General features: G+C 43.2%; 1 protein-coding gene across 2 annotated transcripts in view; it reads right to left on the bottom strand.

Annotated features, from left to right (window-relative positions):
- Nck2 (NCK adaptor protein 2) overlaps positions 1 to 26,118 on the bottom strand; it is a 146,310-nt gene that overhangs the window by 42,366 nt on the left and 77,826 nt on the right. The window contains exon 3 of one of the 2 annotated variants that reach the window (XM_048810463.1): positions 4,297 to 4,535. In XM_048810463.1, coding sequence (XP_048666420.1) covers positions 4,297 to 4,522 — 226 coding nt within the window. In that variant the 5' untranslated portion in view covers positions 4,523 to 4,535. Of the gene's footprint in view, positions 1 to 4,296; positions 4,539 to 26,118 lie in introns of both variants that reach the window. The other variant, XM_015505004.2, reaches the window with a different exon arrangement.

The raw sequence follows: 26,118 nt of genomic DNA on the forward strand, positions 1-26,118 counted from the left end.
ATACAAGAGGAAGTGAGGGGAAAGGGAAAAATAATACAAGGGGGAGAAATGAATGACAGTAGAGGGGGTAGAGAGAGAAGAGGGGAGGGGAGGGGAGGGGAGGGGAGGGGGGATAGTAGAGGATAGGAAAGGCAGCAGAACACAACAGACACTAGGATGGCAATATGTAAATCAATGGATGTGTAACTGATGTGATTCTGCAATCTGTATATGGGGTAAAAATGGGAGCTCATAACCCACTTGAATCAAAGTGTGAAATATGATATATCAACAACTATGTAATGTTTTGAACAGCCAACAATAAAAAATTAAAAAAAAAAAAATAAAAAAAATAAAAACTGCTGTTCAGTAACTTTCAAGGAAGTCTTTGAAAAATACCTCTCTGGGAGCATCTTTCCACCTCAAAAGATCTGGCATGGTGCTTCTACAACGCACAGCTCACAGGATTTTATAAGTTAAATTGTACTGTCAAGGCCAGCTGGTAGCCTGGGACCGCCCACTGCTGAGCTCAGCCCTATGCAGTCTGCACCCTTCAAGATATCAAGTGGATTCTGCTCACAGAAATTGTTCTTGACAATTGTTCCTTGTTATCTGTGGAAAAGTTCTCTTGACTATTCATGATCATAAGCTGAATATGAGAAGAGATTCAGTGTGCAAATGTTTTGCCTGTATAAAAATAAGAGTTCATATTGTTTTATTCAATGATAAATTATTAAAGGAAAAGAATGTTAATGGTTTTTGTCAGAGAGAGATCTTTTTGTTAAAGGTACTGCTTTTATCAAGTTGCTCTAACAAAGTATTGTAAGTAACAAATTAAGTTCATTACCAACTTCAGCTCAGTCACTGAGTACAAAAGAGCAGGAGGGAGTTGTACAGGGCTGCCATCATCTGCTACTATAACATAACACTGTGACTTTGTGTGTGTAGGGGGGTGTCCAGAGCTTCTTATTCCAAATCATGGGTCTGCCAGGGAAATCCTACCATGGATTTTGGTATCAGTTGGATTCCCATGAAGCAAATGTGGACGACACCATGAGTAGATAATAGAAGCTTGGAGTATGCAGGATGGTTCTCAATGTTGCTTTTATTCCCAATGTATGAGGAGATCATTTCTGCTCTCTGCACAAGTGGTCTATTAAAAAAAAAAAAAATCACACTGTCATTCTGAGGGTACATTGGTGACAATACTTAAATAGGAATCTGTGAATATTTTAGCTTCAGTCTTTGCAAAAGAGATTACTAGGGGGCAAGGGATTTACAGAAAGGTTTCAACCTTCCTTCTTGTCTCAAGCTTTGTGTGGAAGTCAGGGTATGAAGAAAGAAGTCACTCCACATGGGGACTTCGGGTCAGGGGGCCTCCCCTTCCACTTGATCCTGCTTCAAAGAGGACCAATGAAAAACTCATACAGCAATAACAAGTCCCTTGTCATCAACAAATAGCAAGCTTTCGGTGAGCATGATAAAGCCCCCCCAAAAGAGTCACAAACGAGAAACACACTAAATATGGGGCTACTTTTCCCTGATGATGGGGTACTGACCCCAAGGGACTTGAGGCTATAAATATCAATGGATACTAATAAACATAGATGGTCAAAACATAGTTCTGTCTGTATTTTTACAATATATAATGCTTAACACAAATGTTTCCAAAGAACTGTGCGCCTGAAACGAGACAGAAGCCCATAGGACAGCTGTCACTCTAAAAAAGAGATTTGCTCAGCTCAGCCCTAGAGGGCACAATGTGAGCCAAAGGGAGGAAGTTAAAGAAATGCAAAAATTTGATTCTATTTAAGGAAGAGCTTTCTAACAATCTGCGTTCTCCAAAAATGGAATTGGCTGACTCTAGAAGTCTAAGTGTTCCAGCAGAGCTGGGTGGCCATCTGTCAGGGACAGTGGAGCTGGCCAGCACCAGGCCTGAGGCCGAGCTTGTGGATCCAGTCTGAGAGCCTGGGTGTACATAGGCGTGTTGAACTGATCACATCTCAGGGCAAACTAAACACACTGGGGAGAGGGTGCAGACCCACAGCTTCAATTTGTGAGCTTATCTTTTGTCCTGAGAAACCCAAGAAGGGAAATGATGGGTTGCTCAAAAAGAACTTTCAGATAACCCAGAGGGGCATGCCTTGCCTTATTCTACTGCCTACCAATTTCTTGGCATTTCATGTTTTACTAGGATCCTGAGATTAAAAAATTAAAAGAACAATAAAACAAAATAAGCCAATAATGTCTAGGACCACCAGAGGAAGGTACTTTGTGAGAGGCTGAAACTGGAAAAAATAAATAAAATTAAGCTCTAAACAATCTTAAAGTATTTATCTACTCCTACTGCCATCATTTCTTTACCACAGAGTTAATTAAGAGTCACAAATAGAGCTGGGCTCGGTGGCACACACCTGTAATCCCAATGGCTCGGGAGGCTGAGGCAGGAGGATTGTGAGTTCAAAGCCAGCCGCAGCAAAAGCGAGTCACTAGGCAACTCAGTGAGACCTTGTCTGTAAACAAAATATAAACTAGGGCTGGGGATGTGGCTCAGTGGTCAAGCCCCCCGAAAAGAGTCACAAATGTGGGAAGAGTGCTTCTTTCATATGCCATGCTTAGGACAAAAAAGAAAAGAAAAAAAAAATGACAAAGGGCAGAGAGTTCATTGGAAAAAAACAGACTCCTAATGAAAAAATGGAACTTCTACACAAGGCTCACAATCTGATGGCCAGTAACCTGGTGTGATTCACACAAAGCTCTCCATCTCACTTCTCTCTCCAAGGCATGAGAAAAACCATAACACAAAAACACTATCCAATAAATGAAGACTTTAAATGATTCTCAACAGAGAGCTCAGACTTTCCAAGATTGCGGAAAATGAAAGATGAACATTTTGCAACACTGATGACATTTGGTGTATCATTTTCTTTTCAATTTTCCCATGTATTCCTTACTATCCCCCTCAAAATGAAGTAAATCCATTTGTTAGAAATAAAAAGAAAGACCTAAATAAATGCTGTACAGGTGATAATACTGACTATTTCAATAGCCAGCCTGTAAGTGATAACCTAGCAGTATCAGTACAACTCTGTACTCATTTAAGGAGGTAACGATGGGTTTTAAAATGTCAGCTCAGATCAGTTATTCTTCAAAAGAGCCCTCACAATTATTTTCTTAGATAACCTGAAGCAATAACTACTGCAAGCAAGTCCAATGTGCACACAAAGGTAAGGTTAGACATCATCCATGTCAGACAATGGGAAATGGCAGTTCCCACGTCCTCACCCCAGCGATGGGATTTAGATGTAGTCTGACTACGGCCACCAAGGATCTGTCTTTGAAACTTAATCCGCACAATATGGTATTAGGAGGGTGGAAACTTAATCCTACCATGGTGTTTAGAAGGTGGGGCCTTTGAAAGGTGATCAGGATTAGACAGATTCCTTAGGGTGGAGCCCCATGATTGAATCCTGGTGACCTTATAAGACAGACTAGAAAACACACACAAAAAGTGCATGTACACTCACAGGTGCATGTATGCACACATTTCTTGTCTCATGGCATGTGATGTTCTGTGCCAGATCCAGCCTTCAACCTGTACCACAAACTCAGAGCCAAATTAAATCTCTTTTTTTAAAAAATAAAAGTTACATAGCCTCAGGTTATTTCATTATAGTGATATAACACAGACTAACCCAGCAGGGGAAAGGATGCAGCATGAAGACAGAGAACCAGGTAAGGTGGTAACTGAACTGAGCTCCTGGACCTGTCCACGGACATCACACTGCTACTTGCCTTAGCTGCCCCCTTAAGCAACAGTGCCTGGGACTGTGCCATGAAACACCATCAATCTCCAAGAGGGAGGACATTTCTGCTGTTTCCTTCTCTAGGCCTAAAAGACAAATGGATGGAATTTTGTAGGACAGAGAAGATGTGATGGAAACAATGACAGAGTCAGCCCTGAGGACACTTTTGGAGGTGGTAATTCCACTTCAGTGTCCTTTGGAATTTTGATGCAGGGAGACAGATACCTGTGCAAGGGTCCAAAGCCCAGAAGTGTCAGTTTACATAACACTCCAAACTCTAAAATCTCCAGGAAATGACACACAACATATTTCTCCATTTTGATCTCTTATTTCTAATAGATTTCAGAAAAGGCAACTAGGAAGATGTCAACATTTCAAACAGATCTTTTTAAAAAACAAAATCAAACGATCAGAAAGAGGAAACGTCTTCCCTTGAAGTGCACAAGATCTCCTGCTCTCCACTGAGGCAGTGGCTTGGCTGAGATGGGGTTCCCGCCCGGGGGCCACTCACCTAGCGTGTCCTTGAGGTTCTTCACCAGGGAGCCCTTCTTCAAGCTGTTCTTGCGCTCCACGTAGTTGGACGGCACGTACCCCGTTCTGTTGGCTGCGTTCCTCACCCGCCACCACGTCTTGGAGTCATCCAACAGCCACAGGCGTTCGTTCTTTTTGATGTCAAGCTCTTGGTCCTGCTGGGCAGTGTAGTCCCACTTGGCTATAACAATGACTTCTTCTGTCATCTTTCATGGAGTCCTTCTGCCAGCAAAACATTTGGAGACACTCATTAGAGGACCACCCGGACACTTTATCCTTTGACCAACTTGAAAAATCGGGCAATGACAGCTCTTATTACAGCTCTGCCACCAGTTTTCTCCAGGATATGGAAGGCCTCAACCTTGAAATGACCTTCTTTCCACAAGCTTTACTATTTTGCTTAAAAAGGCAAGCTTAAAGAAATCCTGCGCTACTGCTTGCTGAACACTGGGAATCCTGCATGTTCCACCAAAACCGAATACAAGCTTGCAAATCATTCTAAATAACAATGTTATTATTAAATGTGCTCACTAGACTAAATAACTCTACCTCCTCATAGCTGATAAGTTCACATTCATTTTCTGGGTACATGCTGAGGTCACGAATGCACTTAATAAATATAACCCACCCAAACTACTCTGAGAAATTAAATTGAAAATGCAGTGTTAAAGCAATGTGGTATCCTGAATTGGATCATGAAACAGAAAAAGGAAAGTGGTGCAAACACTGGTGAAATCTGAATAAAGTCTAGGTAACAGTAATATACCAATGTTAATTTCTTGGTTTTGTCATTGCAACATAAGTGGAAAAGTTAATATAATGTTAACGTAAGTGGAACATTACAACATTAGTGGAAACTAAACAAAGGGTATACAGGAATGCTTGGTGCTATTTTTACAACTTCCCTGTAAATTATTCTTGAAACACGATGCTCACACAAAATCCTAAGCAGAGATGTTTATGGAAGCCCTATCCATAACTGCCAAAATTTAGAAGTCGTAAAGATGTCCTTCAGCATGTGAATAGATATATAAAACTGAGGTATATACTGACAATGGAATACTATTTAGCACTAAATTACAAGCTGTCAAGCCACAAAAAGACATTAAATGTGGGCTGGGGTTGTGGCTCAGTGGTAGAGTGCTTGCCTAGCACACGAGGCACTGGGTTTTATCCTCAGCACCTCGTAAAAATGAAATAAAGATATTGTGTGTCCACGTGCAACCAAAACCAAAAAATAAATATTTAAAAATAAAAGACAGTAAATGCTTTTCACTAGGTGAAGGATGCCAATCTGTGAAGCCTGCATACTAGATGATTCTGACAGGCTTTCACGGATCACACTGTGGTCAGGCTCCTCTGAATCTTTTTCCCAATAGGCCTTGACTTTTATATATTTATATCTATATTTGTATCACCCAGTGTTAGCAAGAATCCTGCTGAGCTGATCTTCACAGAACCTCCCACTTTCACTTTCTGATCAGGATCGTCATCTTCCCCCTTTCTCCATATGATGTCTGATTGCCCTGGCCTGTTTCAGCAAGAATTCTTTTAGGTCCATTAAGCCAGAACCCCACCTTTCCCACAAAGTTTCCTCTTAGTAATTTTCTTGCCCCTTTAACTATACGTGCTCAACTTTTCCTGTTTTGGTTATATATATATATATATATATATATATATATATATATATATTAGATGGAAACAATATCTTTATTTATTTTTATGTGGTGCTGAGGATCAAACCCTGTGCCTCATACGTGTGAGGCAAGTGCTCTACCCTACTGAGCTACATCCCCAGGCCTTTTCGTGGTTTTTATTAGAGTTGAACCCAATCTCTTTCCTCAATGCAAAATTCCACTGTGTTGTCATCATAAATAAAGTCTGCCTTACAGTCCTTTAACAAATGTCATGAATAGCAATTCCAACTATATGACATTCTGAAAAAGGCAAATCTCTGGAGACAGTAGGAAGATCAGTGGTTACCAGGGTTGGGGGAGGGGGTGAGTAGGCAAAGACAGAGAATTCTTAGGGCAGTGAAACTACTCTATTTAATACTATAAGAGTGGACATATGTCACTATGCATTTGTCAAGACATAAGATATCCAACACCAAAAGTGAACATAATATGAAAGTACTCCAAAATTAAGGCAATAAAAATACTATGTATCTAGTAAAGTCAATATGGGAAGTAATAAATACCAAAAATATGTCAGAATAAATTAAATGAATATATTTTCAGCAACTTCATGTGTTAGGTAAAAGATGGGTGAGTGTTCTTTCAAGAGAAAAAAAATCAATATTCAGTCCTTCCACTGTCTAGACAGTTCCCAAAACTTAGGAAGGAAGGACTAAAGAAAAGATGCTCAATAAACCTCATTTCCTCCTCAATGAGTTCTCACTGTCTTATAGGGTTGAGCTCAGGATTATGGAGGGAACCTATGATACTACCATTTTTAAATGATATGACACTGTACTAAAGACATTTATAAATAACATATAATCTCTTTCATAGGTCAACTTCCAAATTTGGAGATAACAAACTTTTGGGGAAAGAGAAAGGTAAATCTTACACATATGTACATAATATCCAAGAGGGCAGTTTATACAACACTTATGTCTAAACCAGAGACACTTTTGTTATCTATGCTTCTTAATTACACAATTTCTAAAATAGTTTTTGACAATAACAGCCCATCACATGAAACCAATCATAATCTAGGCAACAAAGGCTATCAAAAAATTTTTTCTACATGATCAGCAAATAAGGAGTTGCTTGGGACAATCCAATTCAATGCATACTGTACGTCACATAGGAACATAAAATACAGCATTGCCTGACCTCTACCACCAGCCAATCAGAACCTTCCAAGTGATTATCAGGCTTTAGAAGGTGAAAACCAAGTTCACTGGACTCAAGGTTGCATCGCAGGGGTCACACTGCCAGTGGCAATGGGGGAGGAATGTTCCTTTGGTTTAGGAAAACTCAGAAAATGATGTTTCAACTTGTTTAATTCTGAGAACACTGCGCACCTGCAGTTTGAAGTCAGAGAGGTGCCGTCTTGTAAGAGACTGAGGATCTCAGGGATTTAGTAACTTGTGCAAGGACAGAGCCAGGGTTGGAGCCCAGGTCTGCTGCTCCCAGATCTGTGGGAAGGAGCTCGCCTCTGGGGGTGGGGGGCTGGGAGGCCTAAAGTCCCGTCTGTACAGCAGGCTTATTCCCACCCAGGAAATCTAAGATTCTAGGACACTTGGGAATGACCCTAACCCTAACCCTAGCATCTAGGGACTGTTCCTTGGCCCTCGCAGCGGGATCTAACCCTATTCTTACTAATGAATAATGGCCTCTTAGCAATAAAAAAATGGCTTCCGAGACCAGCCAATCAACAACCGCCTCACTCTAGAAGTCCACCAATCAATGATGGCCTAACTCCAGTGAGGGCGCTTTGGTGAACGAGCCAATCAACAACTGCCTTACTACAATGCCCCCGAACGCCAGCCAATCGAAGACAGCCCCACTGGTATAACTGCGTTTGCCCTTTAAGATCAACTCACTTGGACATATTAAGGCCCCCTGGAAGCCGTGCTCCCCCAAATCCATGGCGAACCCAGCTCTCTGCATAGGAGGCCGACTTGGTGGTCCTGCTTTCTGCAGTTAACTAGTGGAACCGATCCAATTGGTTCCTTGTTCTGATTCTGAGCTGTAGCCGTGCACAGATAAAATAAAATTAAAACCAATCTTTTCTGTATGCCTGTAGATAACTACTCTTTCAGCTCTTTGCCAACATGGCTTGGAAAGGCTGGCTGGAAGCCCATTCTGGAGGGTCTTGCATGCTGGACAAGAGTGGAAGTCCCCCTGAAACTTCAGGTTGGTATTTCTTAGAAGTCCAACGGGAAAAACATGGTATTTTTGGTCAAGAATAAATTGCTATGGCATAAGATAGGCTGCACCAGAACAGGAAGCAACTGGAGATGAGTCACTATTCATAATAAAATAGACATGCAAACGGACTTAGATCTCCAATATGGATAAGCCCCAACAGGGTAAAAAAAAAAAAAAAGAGGTCTGAAATGTACATTCTAAAAACTACTTAACATTTAAATCAGAGACAGTAAGGATAGAATCATAGGGGTCAAATCCAAAGCCTAATGTATGGTTCTCTGGTTCTCTCTCCAACTTATTCAGGTCAAGACAATTTAATTTTTGCCTTCATTAACTACAACTAGTTTATCACGGGGGTCTAGCTCCCAGAGAGAAGAGCCATCAAATCTGATGTTCTATAGCTAGATCACATCTTTTATGTCAGGTGACTGTGCTAGAACAGAGCTTGGCAAAAAACCCAAGTTATGCTGAAACAAATCAGCTCTTGGAGAATCTTACAAACGAGGCTGCTTTTTCAAGTCTTCAATGGAAGAAGTTTTAAAACAAACAGAATAAAACATAACATTTTCAGCTCAACAGTTTTCACTACCCCCTGAAATAACACTGATCCTATTTTAGGACCCTATTTTCTTTCTAAAAGCTATCCCATTAGCTGTATCTTATGGATTATATATTTCTCATAACAGCCAGTTCTTGGCACAACACCCCTAAGTGGTCACAGATACTTTTAACAACATCAAGGGTCCAAGCTAAACTGCTTGGTCATAAAGGCAAACAGAAGAGGAGTCAGGGATCTGAGATTCTAAACTTAACTGCACTGTGAGTCCACCTTGGACATGAGCTTATTTTGTAAGAGGGAATAGCAATACTTGCCCAAAAAGGTACACAAGATGCTGGGGAAAGCAGGACAATGTGTTTAGGACAGTGGGGCTATATGTTCAACAGGCAAGGGCTGGTGTTCTGCTTAGCCCAGCTGCCTCTCCTACCAGGTGGCATAATAATGACTCACTCAAGAGCTTCTAAAGAAAGTCCTGAGCTTGCTATTAGGCACAGAAGAGCCTCAAGAATGGCAACTGCAGTCAATGAGACACTCTGGGAAAAAGAAAACAAAAAACTAAAAACCCAGGGTAATTCCTACACGTAAGGTTGGGGTTGCATTCTGTGTAATTCTTCTATCATTTAACAAGGATTTTCTGAGTGTTTTATGGGCACCAAGTTTCTCTGGGGGGCAAGATGAACCTGGTGTCTGCTGTCTTGTGATCCAAGCCTGAGAATAAGTGTCACCTACTCTGAAATACCTTTCCTGGAAGCTAGGTGCAGTGGTGCACATCTGTAATCCCAGTGACTCAAAAGGCTGAAGCAAGAGGATCTAAATTTGAAGCCAGCCTGGGCAATTTAGTGAGACCTTGTCTCAAAAAATAAAGGGCTAGGCTGTAGCTCAGTGGTAGACTGCCCCTGAATTCAATCCCCAGTGCAACAATGGAAGGAAGGAAGGGAGGAAGGAAGAGAGAAATACCTCTCCTGACTTATCCATAGAAATCAGTATTACTATCCTGTTCTGGCCTCTGAGTTACTTCCTAAGGAGCCTTTAGTGCCATAGGGGATGACATGTTCACTTACAGGTCTGGGAGGCCTCATTATGTGTCGACAATAGCAACTGAGGCTTCGGCTTCCTGGTTTAATGGAAGCTCAGGGAAAAGGCAGACTGAAGATTCAAAGTTAACATTCATGTGCCTCATTCACCTTCTACCAGACTAACCACTATGGACTTCCACAGAGAAGACCAATCTGGCAGATGAATGTCTGCCCCTTTGCTTCCAGAGAAACTTAGTGCCCATAAAACACTCATACAGCTTTTAAAAACTTCCAGTCCCATTTTGCAATATAAACCTCAGGTAGATGGCATACGATTCCTTAAACTCAATTTAAAGTACGTGCACAGGTAGACAAAACACAGGATACTCACCTAAAATTTCAGAAAAAAATGCATTATGTGTGTTTGTATATATAGACACACCACAATACGTTGGTCTATATATGTGGCAAAATAACTAATTTATATAGAGAGTGAGCAGGCAGGAGAAGAAATTGGAATCATGTTTTGAAAAAGTCACCCCTAGATTTTCAACACATAGTTTGGATTATTCAAATAATATAATCTATTTCACTAAGGATCCTTAGGATTTTTTGTAATACCAGTATCTCATGTCTGGGTGTGGGGAATGCAATTAACCAAATTATGGAAACAAACTCAAATATAAGTTTTTATTAGATGTGGTAGGCAGAATAATTGCCTCTCAGAGATGTCTACCTCCTAATACTCAGCACCTGAACATGTTAGATTCCAAAGCCAAGGGGAATTATGGTTGCTAATCAACTCCCCTTGAGATGGGGGATGATCCTGGATTATCCAGGAGGGCTCCACAGAAGCACAGAGGTACTTGTCGGTGGAAAAGGGAGGCAGGAAAGTCAGAGAGACTTAAAGATGTTACCTGGCTGCCAGGGGATAAGGAAAGTCTAGGAGCTGCAAAAGGCAAGGGAACAGATTCTCCCCCAGGAGCGTCCAGAAGGAACACAGCCTTGGTGACACCTTGATTTTAACCTAGTGAGGCCTGTGCTGGACTTGTGACCTGCAGAGCTGTTCAGAGAAGAAACTGGTTTCAAGCCATTATTGAGTTTGTGGCAGTTTGCTCCAGCAGCAATATGAAACTCATGTGTGAGTAATCATGCGAAGATCGGTCTGAAGAAAGGAATACTTTCTATGTTTCCCCTCATTTATTAAAATATTTTCCTTCCTGAGTATATATTTGCAAATATTTAAAAATTGTGCATATTGCATTAAAGAGACTGGCTCATGAAAGAGCAACAAAAATACTAAAACTCCTGATTAAAATTTCAAGTGTTGCAGATAAGACTTGCCAGATGCCAAATAAATTGACAGGGGTTGGCAGGAACCTGTGGTCTCCTGTGGGGGAACAGAAAGGCCAGTTGGTGGCTTTTCACATTCAGTATCACTAATTACAGCTAATACTCTTCAACTCTAACTAGGACACAATATGGAACCTAGTGGCTGTTCCAACTCTCAATAAGTTAATTAAGCTATGACAAGAGTCAAGGTCTTACTTCTTCCTGAAGACATAAAAATACACCACATGTAAAAGAGAAAATAAACAATAGGCCTTTCCCTGTACAGACGGAGAGGTGCCAGAACACAGTGCCACCAGGTGGTTCAGGGGTGCATGGCAATAGCTGGAGAAACTAACATGGATGAGCCCACCAGAGGGTCACAGTAACTCTCTAAAAAGAGATATGCCTATAAGTATATTTTATAAATAATGTAACTGGGGCTTGGAGATACTAAGTAACTCACCCCAAACCACAAGGCTAGAGAGTTGCTAAAGCTGGGATCCAAACTCACTAGTAGGGTCTTATCACAAAGCTCAGGTTTTTCTATTGTTCTTACTGCCTGCTAGTATTCCTTGGTAGCAGAATTTTGCTGCATTGCTTAAAAAAATAAATCCCAAGGTGACAAATGGATGCTGATAAACAAAAACAGAGTTTCCTTTTGATAAATGGGAAGTAAAATGGTGAAATGACTAAGGGAGAAACAGCAGTAAGCCTCGAGCTTCCAGGAAAGGTCTGCGAAGGCATTTACTTGTTTTTAAATATTTTATTGGGGAAGGGGAAAGGGAGGCAACACGGGTCAAACTGTAAAGTTGACTCCAAAGTACAGTCAGAACAGGGCTGAAGGGCTCAGTTCCCTCGCAGCCTCTCTGCCGTAGGAGTGGGAAACAGGCCCCTCTGCACACTGCTATTGTCAGGAGCAAAGCAGGGCAGAACCTCCAAATCAGTAAGACCTCAGCTCTGCTGGAAGCGTTATCTTGGAGAGGGTCCTTAATGATTTGTTTTCTGGGTGTGTCAGATAATGGCTCAAGATTGTGGCCGGTGATGTCTCTATGCTCTTTGAAACTGTGACAGTTTCCTCTGTAGCCACCAGTGTGACCACATCTAAGAATGTTCCTCTCTCGCTAGAAAGCCAGCCTCAGTATCACTGAGCTGGGTGACCTTGGGGGGAGATGCCTGAACACTTGCCATTTCTGTGTTTGCAGGTGAGGCCAGGGCTTCTGCAAGGAGCATATGAGGCAGAGGCAATCCACAGGAAGTAGCCAGTACCCTGTGCATGACTCTCAGTCAACACTGCTCTATCCCACATCCCCGAATGCCAAAATCATGGAGCTTACTGGACTTGAATGTAATGTTCAGAGGGATCAAAAATACATTTGCATTAGATTAAAAGTTTCATTTAAAGAGAAAGAGGAGGCTTAAAAGGACAAGCCAAGGCTCAAAGGCAGAGCTTTAAAATTGGGCTACCACAGTACTATGAATCCTTTCTGGGAATTTTTACAGAGGGCTCCGTGGATCTTGGGGACTTCCCAGGTCCCTTCCCTAATGTTCCTGCTGTGGCTAATATGAAGGACATCAGCATGTATCTGGTTGGGGGTGGGATTTTTTTATGTGTTCAAACCACTTACTAGAACACATTTCCCAGACAAGAAATGCAGTGCAGCCCAGTCATTATTAAAATGTAAATAAAAAAAAAAAATCTGTTGATGCTGGTTCCACACAACCAACCAATGGGAAAAGACTTAAAACAGATAGGATGGATGCTCAACTGCTGCTTCTCCTCCTCCCCTGATCTGCCCAGAGTGTCCCTAGCCCTCCAGGCCCACCTGGGAGCACATGTACTTCCCATTGGAGGCAGGGCTCTTGTTCCCAGGTCTCCATTTGTAGAGGGAAACAACTGCATCACCCCTACCCACTGGACATGCCCATGACCACAGGGCATCACTGCCCACTGGACATGCTCATGACCTCAGAGCATCACTGAGGTCATTTCACTTTTTAAACAATGATTAGAGTACTTGGCACAACTTCAAAGGCTCAATATGACATAGCTTTTTTTTTTTAAATTGTAGGAAAATGCACACAACATAAAGTTATCATCTTAACCATTTTTAAGTGCACAGTCGAGTGATATTAAGTACATTCACCCTGTTATGCTACCATCCATCTCCACAATCTCCTCATCTTCACAGATGGAAACTCTGCTCACAGAACAAAAACTCCCCATGTCCTTTCCCCCCAGCCCTGGAAACCACCATTCTGCTCTCTGTGTCTGTGAATCTGACCACTTCAGCGACCTCGTGGAAGTGGAAACACAGAATATTTGTCTTTCTGTGAATGGCTTATTTTCACTTAGCATGATGTTTTTCAGGTTCATCATGTTACAGCTGATGTAGAATTTCCTTTCTTTTTAAACTTGAATAATATTCCATTGTATGTTTATTTACAGTTTATTTATCTATTCATCTGTCAATGAACTTTTGGACTGCTTCCATCTTTTGGCTATTGTGAAAGTATTTTATGAACTCGGGGATACAAATATTTCTTTGAGTCCCTGCTTTCAATTTTTCTGGGTATTACCCAAAAACAGAATAGCTGGATCACATGGCAACTTTATTCTTATTTTTTTAAAGAACTGCCATACTCTTTTCCATAGCATCTGCATGATTTTATAATCTCATCAATGGTGCCCCAGGGCTCCAATCAATTTCTCCATGTCCTTGCCACTGCTTGCCATTTTTCTGATTTGGGTTTTTTTGTTTGTTTGTTTGTTTGTTTGTTTGTTTGTTTATTTGTTTGACAGCAGCCATCTTATTGGACATGAGGTGCATTTTTTTTTTTTTTTTTTTTGATACCAGGGATTGAACCCAGGGGTGTTTAACCACTGAGCCACATCCTCAGCCACTCCTCAACTCTTTTATGACAGGTTCTTGCTGAGTTGCTTAGGGCCTCACTAAGTTGCTGAGGTTGGCTTTAAACTCAGAATCCTCCTGCCTCAGCCTCCGGAGTCCCTAGGATTACAAGTATGTGCCACCATGCCTGGTGCACATAATCTCTTAAGTGAATTTTCTTTTTACTACCCGTTCAATTGGATTCATTAGCACATGGCTATTCTCAATAAAAAGAAAATTCTATACTAACAAGTAATGAATCTGAAGTTTTCTCCTGCACCCTCCTTCCCATCTTTTTCTTTTTTCTTCTTCTTTTTTTTAAGTGAATCTATCACTAATTCATCTTAACAGCCAGGATCAGTCTAAATTAAACATTAAATAAAAACAATACCTGAAAACGTGAGCTATCAACCAGTGTTCATTTGTAGAGGGAAACAACTTTAAACATCGTGGATCAACTCATTTTACTGGGTGAAATGCTCAGGCAAATCAGCGTTCCAAATACTAAACTGAAGTCCACATTTTCTAAGCTTCCTCTGCTTCCTTGTAGGCATCTCAGACACTGAGTGCCCTGGAAAGCTGGGGAGGCTAGTGATGCCCAAGTGCTGTCATTCTGGAGATTCGCTGTCAATGTGATAAGCCAATTCTGTGACACAATATAACTGACAAGCAAGAAAAGTCCAAATTGCAGTGGCTCCATCCTGCAATCCTAGTGACAGGGGAGGCTGAGGCAGGAGGACCACCAAGTTCAAGGCCAGCCAGAGCAGCTTAGCGAGACCCTGCTCAAACCAAAAAGTAAAAAATAAATATTGTACCTCTGAGTCAAGTCGCCAAGACCAAAAAAAAAAAAAAAAAGAAGAAGTTGTCGTCTAAATTGCACTAGACTTACTAGCATGGCCACTGTCTTCTGCCAACTTGGAAACATTTTACAGCAATGGGGCAAAGAAAAAAATAACAGCAATGGAAAAGCAGTCACTAATGAAGAGGGACATCAGTGCCTTTAGTGAAATGTGATCTCCTTTAGAATACTAGAGTGTGTGAAGAAGTTTCAGACAATGCACACCCACGGTTCTCAAAGCAAATAACCAGTCACCATTTTTAGTGGTTTATTAAGCCTTTCTATCTCCCCCATCACAACTATAAAAGGAGTTGTGACTTCTACCACTTAAATATCCAACTCACAAAGGTAGCAAGTATAAATGTCAGCAGCTTCCTCAATTCTCACACATGAGTTCAGCTACATTCATCAACACCTGACCTTTTCCCCTTCCACCTTACTATTCATGATTCCTTGTCTAATTTTGAAATATGCAACGCTGAAACAAGAAGCATACTGATTTAAAAGCACATGATATATCATCTGGGTCTTACAATGTCTGCAGCATCTTAATTCTAACAATTTAACTGGCTTAAGCCCATGATTCCTAGCACCATGTCTGTTTTAGAACCTCCTATTTAATAGAAGAAAAAAATTGTAGAAAGGCAACCCGTACCCAGCCCTGGGGACAGGGACCCTTATTTACATGCTTAGATCAGAGCCAGGCCCACAGTGGGGTCCCAGCACAGATGAGAGGAACTGGCTATTGTGGCTTTAATCACCACACAGACAGCTCTGCATGTGATTCTGGAAAGACAAATGCTAATATCCATTTACTCCAAACGTAAGCTTCTTTTTAAGAAATCCTACCGTCCAAGAAATCAAAGTGAGGAAACCAGATTTCTAGCCTTTATGTTTGATTCTTTGTATACTATTTTTAAAATCGTTTGAATTTCTTCTTATGAAAATCTACCATCCATATGGTGTAATTATTACAATTAATTATATTATTAGCTGAAGTTCATACTTTATTCACAGGCCCTTAGTTTTCCCCAATATCTTTCTTTGGTTCTAGAATCCCATCAGGATCCTATATTTAGTCATCACATCTCCTTGGGTACCTCTTGGGTGTGGCAGTTCTTAGACTTCTTGTTTTAAAGAACACTGGTCAGGTATTTTGTAGGATGTTCTTCAACTGGGATTTTTCTGAAATTTTTCTCCCAACTAGCCGATTAGGGGTCCGGTTGTAGGGATGAAGACCACGGAGGGAAAGTGCCCTTCTCATCAGAACCCATCAAGGATGCAAACCATCAAGGTGAAGCTGATGCTGGCCACCTGCCAGGTTGCTCCTCTGTAAAGACATTCTTCATCCAGGCTGCACTCTGTGGGGAGGATTATCTAAGCAGAGCCCACACTCAGGGACACAGAGTGACATTCCACCCTGGGGAGACACGCAGCTATGGAAGTCACTTGAAATTCTTCTGCATGGGAGATTGCCCCTTCTTCCCTCACTTATTAATTTATTCATTCGCTTATTTATATCAATAAGAACTTTTGGCTCTCTATATTATACTTCAGGCTATAATTCAATAATACTTCACTGTGCTGCTCAAATTGTTCCCAGTCTGGCCACTGGGACCTCTTTTGGGGGTGCCTGTGTCCTGCTGATAGACCACCATCTCTGGGGGTTTGTTTGTTTCATTCTTTGTATGTTTGTTTGTTTTTGAGCACTACTTTTCTTTCTGGCACCACAACATGCTCCAGGCTCATTCTGTATATTCCCCACAGTCTCACAATCAGTGTGACTGATTTCACAGAGAACAGCAGTATCCATACCCACTTTTTCTACACTTTCCACACAAATCCCTTACAAAGGAGAGAGGGAAGGTTACTTCTTTTTTTTTTTTTTGTAAGGTGACTACAGTGTAGATTTCCTTAAAATTCTCCCATGCTGACTCTAGCCTGAATTCTGGGTCATATGTCATTGAAAAATGTAAAAAAAAAAACAAAACCAAAAACCTATGTTGTGAGCCTGATGATATCTGAATTCCACCAGGCTGCCCCTCTTGCCAAGCAATGATTTTAAATAAATAATATCTTTCCTGGTTCCTAACATACTTCCTAACATACTTTCAGGGCTCATCCCCCTGAAAACTCATCTCCTCCAAAAACACAGCTTCGGTTCCATCCCCTCCCAACCCCACTCATTCACTCACTCACCAGCCTCTCACCTGTCAACCAACCTGCCATGTGTCCCACCAACCACACCTTCCTCGCCCAGGCCTCACCCCGTGCTATAGCCCTGGCCATGTCTACCTTTGGCCTGGGTGAGAGGACACTTGGCAACATGTGTCAGGGGCACTTAAAGAGATTTCAGCTCTACAGACTGACTGCCTGACACAGCACTGAAAGCAGCAAGGAGGCACTTAGAAACCCTGGTGCTGCACTGCAAAGACACGTGATCAAGGTATGGGTGACAGCAGGCTATAAGATGACACACATAATATGTTCCAGGCTTTGATTTTTAAATGGTGTATTTGTCATTCAAAAAGGATTGGAAGTATGCAGACACCAGTGCTAAGAACCTTCTTCAGTGTTCTGGATTTCTATTATATTTATAGTCAGATGTTTTTAAAAAAGACCCTCACAAGCACTACTTCCCTTCCCCACATCCCAGCTCCACTTAAGTCCACCTCTCACCTACTCTGCACCTGCCCGGGGACAGCCAGTCGCACTGCCTCTAAGGCAGCTCCCTCTAATCTCTACTACTGGGTGCTCCTCCTCCCCACTCAGAGGGGCCCTCTCTCACCTTTCTCCTCCCCTCTCTAATGGCTGCTCCCCTCCTGCATTCTCAGCTGATGCTCAGGAAGCTACCAGAAGAGGGTGCCTCCCCTGCTGTGCCTATGAATACTCCACAGACCTTTGGCCACTAGAGTGAGCTTCTGGGCTCCCTGTGAAGCCAGTCCTCCTTCCCCATCAACTGAATCCCACAAAGTCTCAGCTCCCCCGCTGCTGTGTCTTTCTGGACCATTCCATAGAAATGCAGTAGTAGCCTCCACCCCAAAGCACTGGCTCTCACCCCTCCCCCCAGCTTCTCTCTCCTCTAGGGCAACACAACACTCTGCCAGTGACTGGTCCACACTGCAGGCTCTACCCCCTGTCCCATGGGCTCTTCTATTCCCATTAACTGGCAGTTCTTACCATGTCTCCACACCCAGTGGGTTTCACCTCTCCTGCGTGCTCAGTGACAGCAGAACCTCTTGGCCAAACATGTCCAGCATGTTTCCCTGGGCTGCCCTGCGGCTTCTCTTTCCACCCCTGCTATTGATTCTAACTCTGTTTCTGACCTAGAGTCAGGGACAGCCAGGCTGCATCCAACCTCCTGGCCCTGAGAACCATGGGTACATGCAGATCTCCAGCCCAGCTCCATCTGCCAGATGTCTACCCCTAGCAGCCCACAGAACATCTCCACACGCATCCAGTGTGCACTTCAAACCTCACGTGTTCAAACAAGAACTCTCGATCCTCTCCACCAAAACTGAAAAGAGGCAAAGTAATAAGCAGGGAATGACAACCCTCTTGAGCTGCCTGCAGGATTCCCTTCACAGTAAATGACATACTAGACAACCACTCACCCAGAAGCTTGGGCCAAAAATCCAGACCCGTGCCTCAGACTCTTCTCTCCCACTCCCCATCCACCGCACCGGCAAACCCCACAGGCTTGCCTTCAAAATGTGCCCCAAATCCAACCATTTTCCTCCCATTCCACTGAGTATCCCGCTGCAAGCCAGCAGCTCCTCCCAGGCTGTGCACCCTTCCCCTTTCCACCCACCCCAGCCCAGTTCCCTGGAAGCAGCCCTGTGCTTCTTTCAGAACTGAAGGTGATCTGTGGCCCTCCTCTGCTCAAACCCACTCACCTCCCATCACACCAGCATCAAATCCAAGGCCAAAACATCTTGACTTTGGTCTGTTTCCCCAAACTCATCTTGACTTTGGATTTCTGTATGTGGTGCAGTGGCCTGGGAGGAGCCTCCCCAGATCTGGGCAAGTGTCTTTGTCCCCTGCCTTTGTATGGGCCTCTCTCTATAAGTCACCTCCCTTGCTCCTTCCTTTCTCCCTCTCTCAGATCCATCCCTGATTAAATCCAACTCTCTGGCTGGCCACAGGGCCCTCTTATCTAAAACAGCTGCCACATGACTCTCTAGATCCAAGTCCATTTCCTCTTTCCCGTGGTACTTAGCAGTACTTCACACATATTTTTAGTTACTAATCATCTATTTCCCTTGCTGAACATAATTCCTAGAAGCCAAGGCCTTGGGTCTTCTCATAGACCAAGCAGCTAGCAGGGTGACAGTTATAGGGACATGCTCAGCAAACATCGGAAAAAGTGAATGGGTGGGCAGCCAAGTCTTCTATGGGGGCGGCTGTGGTCTCCACCACCACAGGCAATACAGGGACTTTAGGTATCTGTAGAACCGTGTGTTCTACACTGCTGTACTGTTTTATAGTTAGATTAAAATACTTCACTCGAAACAATCCCACCTCTTGCAATCTTCACTGTCATTCTATATAATAAGAAATCTTTTACCATAAAATAATTCCATTAAAAAAATTCAAATTTGATATTATTCAATTGCTTTGAATAAAAGGGTAAAAGTACATGAAACATACACTAATATTCATGAAATTATAGATCAATAATGAAGAGCAAATCTTCCAATTCTTTCTAGCAACTGATTCGTTCAGCAACAGATAATGGAAGATTAAAGTTTAGCAAAACATATTAAGTTCTTGAGAAGGCACAGCCACAGACTCGATGATTTACCTGATGAAAAATAATTTAAATACCTTAAATGAAATCTCAGCATTGAATAAACTTTTATTTATCTTTATCAACCCCAAAGTTTAATTGAAACAGGCTGTTGAGTACAGAAACCACACAAAATGCACATGGCCCAATCAGTACAACTATGAGAACACAAGGTTCTCTCTTGTGTGAACATTCTGAAGTTTACGAATACTGGCACCCATCACTGGCACAGTACAGGACAAAACTGTGTTCTAGGTAAACAGTGAGTCTGGGGTAACGGTGGATTTGTCTGTGGGAATCACAGGTTTTCAGACATCAATAACATGATTAAATATACTTGTTGTAAAAACTGTTGCCTGGGACACCCATAATGGAAAAAGACCAGTATTTAGAAGAGAGAAGGACAGCTACCATTCCACAAGAGAAGACCAGCCGCCTGGTGAAAAGCAGGCCAACAGTCCAGTCGCTGCCCAGACCAGCAGCACAAACAGTGAATGAACATGAACAACCAGTGAACTCACTGATCTCTAGAACCCCAGCAGGATGCCTCAGCAGCGCCAGCCATGTAAAATCAGAGGTCAAGAAGGTCAACGTTGGGAAGTTGGGAAGCCAGAGGAATAGACATATTCTGCAGGAGAGTAAAATGGAATAATAATTCAGAACTATACAGAAGGCTGGGCACAGGTGGCAATTCCACTCCTACTCAGGCTCCACAGAGTCACCCTCAGAGCACCAGGGGACATGCACCACAGTGGCCACAAGGGCACTGCTCATGATGATTTGAGGAGAGCAATAAACAACCGGATTGACAGCAGAGGGGACAGATGGGTGGAGCAGGCAGACATTCAGTTTCACATGGCCATAAAAATGAAGCCACAGCGGCTTCCCACAGCAAATGGGTGACTCCTGGAAATGATAAGGAATAGAGGGGGCATGTCCAGGGGGCTACCTGGGACCTGGTTCCATCTTTACAAAGCCCTAAAATAAGCAACACTAAACAACACTATTTAGGCTTACAGGTGTACGTGGTGAAATCAATTGTAAAAAGCAAGGGAATGAATGTAAGAAAGTAAATGGGGGAGAAGAGACAGGTCTCATGGTCAGAAGCCTTCTAAAAACTTAAATACTCTGTGCTCAGAAGGCAGAGCATTACTCCCAACCCCCTGATTCAGGCCATGCTTAGAGACGTGGACACAGCTGGGAAGTGGAAAATGAACCACTCAGCAATGGCGAAACCTGACGGGTGGCCAAGGTCAACACCCAGTCACGCAGACGGCATGAACCCTTCACGCGATGTAATGAGAAAGGCATCGAGTCTTCCAACCACAAATCCATAACCCCAGACGACCACGAGAAACATCCAATAACTCTGGACAGAGGGACTTCTACCAAATGCTGGACACCCCTCAAAGCAGTTAAGGCTGTCAAAAAAAGTAAAGGCCAAGACAGTGTCACAGCCAAGAGGAGCGTAAGGAGACATGGGAACTAAACCTAATGGGATACCGTCCAGGATGGGCCCCGACGGGAAAGGATAGTAGGTAAAAAAAAATTAAAAGCCCAAATCAGGTATGGCCTTCAGTGAATCATAATGTGCTGATATTGGTTCCTTAGTTGTGACCAATGTAATGTACTCGTGTAAGCTGCTAAAATTAGGGGAAAGTAGATGCTGAGGACAGGAGAACTGTCTCCACAATGCTTCTGTAAATTTGAAAGAAGCCTAAAATAACCTCAGCTGGGGGCGAGGCCATGGGGTAGGAAGCGGTGGAGAACTCTGTAGCTTTCCCAGTACTGACAGCCTTCTAGGTTTTTAAGTCAATGGGTACTTACTTTATTGTGTCCCATAAGTTCATAAATGATATTTTAATAACTACCAAATATCACAAATGGAATGCCATGAAGCACACAGGCCAAACAGAAAGGGGCATTCAGAGTTAGTATTTCACAGTCTCAGTCATAGCTGGAGCTTCTCAGGGCATGGGCCAGTGTGGCTGTGCCCCCTCAGCCCTATGCTCCACTGCCATCTGACTGCCACTAAGCGCTAGGTCCCAAAATAAGGCAACAGTTCATCTCGTGTTGGAAAAAATGATACTTATTTTTGGAACGGTCTAAGCCCCAGAGAGATGAGTGCATCAACACATACTCGGAGCTACAGTTTCTATCACAGATGACATTTCAGAGAGGGACTACTATTTTTGTGAAGGTGCAGCTGGAAATGCAAGTGAGTGATGGCCTTGCTGCACACAGCAGCTCTGTTTCTCCAGAGCTCACACGTGCGGGATCGTACTACATTCCACGACAGCCCGAAGGGCAAGCGTTACTTCTGCCAACGCAGAACAAGGAATGGAGGCCGTGCATGCCGGTGACCTGCTCAAGATGCCACAGACAATCAAGGACAAGCTGAGACCTCAGCCAGGGTCTCCTGACCTCAGGGTTAGTGCGCCTGCGTACAGATCCATGCAACAGCTAGCATGATTTACAGAGCCTTCTATTTTTTCTTATTTCTTAGATTTTAAAATCAAAACAGTTGGGCACAGTGGCACAAACCTGTATCCCAGCAGCTTGGGAGGCTGAGGCAAGAAGACAATGAGTTCAAAGCCAGCCTCAGCAACTTAATGAGGCCCTAAGCAACTCAGTGAGACCCTGTCTCTAAATAAAATATTAAAAAGAGCTGGGGCTGCGGCTCAGTGGTTAAGAACCCCTGGGTTCAATCTCTGGTACCAAAAAAGAAAGTCAAAACAGAGCTTACATACTGCATTGTTAGTGTGATGTGTATGCACACATGAGCACCCATGTATGTATACATGAGGGTACGCTGTGTGTGGGTGTTGATATGGGCAGTATTCGTATGGTCTGTGTGCATGGCTTTTATTTTCAATCAACATAGATACAAGGTAAATTATTTTAGATTAAAGCTGTATGTGAAAACAAAGCAGTCCCCAGGAAGAGAACAGGGAAATTTGTTGACGAGGAAAACATATCCCACAGCAACCTTGAAATGAGCCTAACCCCCCCATCCCGTCCCGTTTCTGTCTTCCTTCTATGACTTAGCTCACGCTTGCTCTGTAAACTTGGAAATTTCTTGGATCACCAACTATAGCCTATTGTAATAAGAGGAAATGAGTTGACCTTTTAAATTTTTTTTTCTTCTCAAGAATGTTTAAGACTCTGAAGTAAGTACGGATTCTCGGGAAATTCCAAACGTAGTGCAGAGAGGTGTATCCTTCCCCTGTTTCCCCCCAAGGGTGATGTCTTACAACCCCTTAGCACAATATCCAACCAGGACACTATGATTCTGTCACTTCGTCACGTGTAGACCCACGCAGCCAACGCTGTGATCAAGATACACAACCATCCCACCAGGCAAAGCTGTCTCTCCTGCTGCCCCTGTAAAGTGAGACCCACCTCTTTCCCCACTCCCCACCCCACGATAAACACCAACCTCCACCTCTGAGACTTAGTCATGCTGAGAATTTTATGTAAATGGAATCACATGTGACCTTTTGAGATTGAATTTTTTTTTTTTTTTGATGTTTTAAAGGAAAAGGAGAAGGAGAAATTTTATTGGGAGTTCAGAGAATACACTGGTGTGTGTTCTTTAAAATTTGCTATGATTGTTTTTTTTTGCCAAGGACATGGTCAAATCAAATGTGGCATGTGTTCAGTGGCTGGTGGAAAGAATGCATATTCTGCCGCTGCTGGGTGTGGTGTTATGTTAGTTAGCTCTTGTTAACTGATGCTGGTGTTGAATTCTGAGGTTTTGTGCAGCTCTAAGAACCACCGACAGGGCTGGGGCATCTCCAGTATGGCTGTAAATTCGTCAGCTTCTCCCTCTGATTCTAGTGGCAGAAGCTTTGCTCCTCTCGAAGCTGCAGCACGCACACTCAGGAATGCTGACTTCTCCGTGGACTGTGGCCCCTTTCTGTCCCTGATTGATAACTGTCTCTATTAAGTGTCCTTATTTGATATTAATATAATCCTGCCTCCTTTATTTTAATTAATATCATTTTTTTACCTTTTTACAACATAAGTGAAATGTCTCTAAAATGTGCCAAGATGAGACAGGAGAGGAGAGCTTATCAGAGGGAAGGACCTTTAGGTGGCCAGACACTAGTGTCGAGATGGAGGAGAACTGTGGGGTGTAGTCAGGAATGGCCTGAATCCAGGCCCAGGGTTCAAAGCCCTTTACCACTTAATCTACTTGAACCTTGATGCTAATTTGGATTAAGACATTTCTGGCTTATTAGTTCCACTTTTACACAGGGTGGGGAATAGTGATCAGGTATTCTGTATCAATCTTTTCCATTCCTGACACAGTCAAAATGCCAGGCCTCCCCATAAAACATGCCATGCACGCCTCAAACAAACTACTTGAGGGGACAGAACATGCTGGTTAATCAGAAGCTCCACTGAGATCATTCGGAGCCAGCAGCTGTGATCCCAGTCATCAGGATGTTAGGATATAAGGGATCTGACCCTGAGCACCAGAGGGCCTGGCTGGGCAGCAGAGTACATGACCAACGTCTTTGGGGGTCTAACATAACTAACGGTGTGTACATACTGCCTTTTGTAGAGTTACAGATACTTTCCATCCTTCTGTACTCTGCAGGTAACCTGGATAATGGTCCCACTGGGCAAAAACCAGGCCTCATAAAAAACCCTGAAAGAAGAGAAATTACCATTCTCTCTGTATGAATAATATGGACTTGGCTGCGTGATTTCTCTGCTGTCTCTTTTCCAGGAACCACCATGCCTGAAACCGGGGTTCCCAAGGTGGAAAGTACAAAGAACGGGAAGAGGGCACTGGATGGAGGTCCCCTTCAGGTACCTTCTGGCACTTCAGTGCCCAGTGCTGCTTCCTATTTCTCCAAAGTCTCCACTGAGGGTCAGCACACTGTCAGGATCAAAGATAGGAATGGCCAATAAACACTAGGCATGGAATGGGATTTTTTAAAAGTCTAATGAATTACCTAAAAAGTGAATATATGAAAACACTCAAATGGACACCTTCTCAGTAAAGATCTGTTTTAATCAGCTTGTTCACTACTGTGGCCAAAAGACCTGACAAGAACAATTAGAGGAAAACCTTATTGGGGGCTCACAGTTTCAGAGGTCTCAGTGCATAAACAGCTGGCTTTGTTCCCTGGAGGGTGAGGTGTGGTTGAGCATCATGGCAGAAGAGTGTGGCGGAGGGAAGAAGCTGGGAACAAGGTACCCAGGAAGCAGAGAGAGCTCGCTCTGCTCAACAAGGACAAACTATAAACCCCTAAGGCACAGCGCCAGGGACCCACCTCCTCCAGCCACACTACATTTACCACCAAGTTAATGCCTACCAGGGGATTAATGCACTGACTGGGGTAAGGCTCTCATAACCCAGTCATTCCACCTCTAAATCATCTTGCATTGTTTCACATATGAGCCTTTGGGGGACATCTCATATCTAAACCATATCAAGGCCCCTTCAAGGAAGACTGAGGCAACAACACAGATGTCAGGTGCCCACCTGGGGTGCAGCAGAAGGCACTGAGGTACAGAGAAAGTCGAGAGGGGCAGAGACCATAACATGTCTACCTCTACTCCATTCCCAAGCACCCAGACACGTCCAACTCGTCTCCCACAGTCTGTGCCGAGCCCCACTAAGCTACCCCAAACTAGCAGCATCTGCTTGCAGCTCAGGGAGCTTTCCGGTCCTCTTTCCAGAAATGGAGGCTAAGGTGGCTGATGAGCTCCTGATTCCACTGCAGACAAATAAGTGAGGGAGTATGCCACCCACAGAATTCTCAGAATCCCAACATCATCTACCTTTTCCCTGTACGTCAATGGCACAGAGGACAAGGCCAGAGAAAGCCATGAAAGCACAACACCCCCACACACACATGCACACAGAGACACACACCCAGTGCTTTCGACAGAGACCTCTCTTCTGGGCCCAGCTGGGAGGTGCGGTATCTGTGGAACCACTAAAGGGGCTCTCAGGTTAGGAGACTCAGTCACTTGAAGACAGTCTGCATTTAGCTTCTCTCACAAAAGAGGCCTCCACCAGATGTGGGTTGAGGACAGGGAAGACGGTCCTGTTTCCACATCCTGGAATTGATGACGCTCTAGTCCCTCCGATCTTAAATCTGCGTGAGCACAACAACAACAACAACAACAAATCTATGAAAAAACTCCTGGGTAGGATCTAAAGCTGCCTGTCCCCAGACCCTCTAAACAAAATAAGCCTGAGGGCATGGTGGGGCTCCTGACTGTCCCAATCATTACTCAGGGGTGCTGCTGGGTGCCCAGGAAGAAAGTAGCATGGTAGTCACCCCTTAGCCAAGATTCTGCACCAGAGGTTTCAGTTACCCATGGTCAATCACAGCGCCCAAATATTACTATTGTGAAGAATTAAGGTATCTTGAGAGAGAAGAGAGAAAGACCATATCTGCATAGCTTTTATTATGGTGAATTGATATAATTGTTCTATTATTAGTTATTATTGTTAATCTCTGTGTGTCAAATT

This window comes from Marmota marmota, unplaced genomic scaffold (genome assembly GCF_001458135.2).
Source record: "Marmota marmota marmota unplaced genomic scaffold, marMar, whole genome shotgun sequence".
Classification (NCBI taxonomy): Eukaryota; Metazoa; Chordata; class Mammalia; order Rodentia; family Sciuridae; genus Marmota; species Marmota marmota.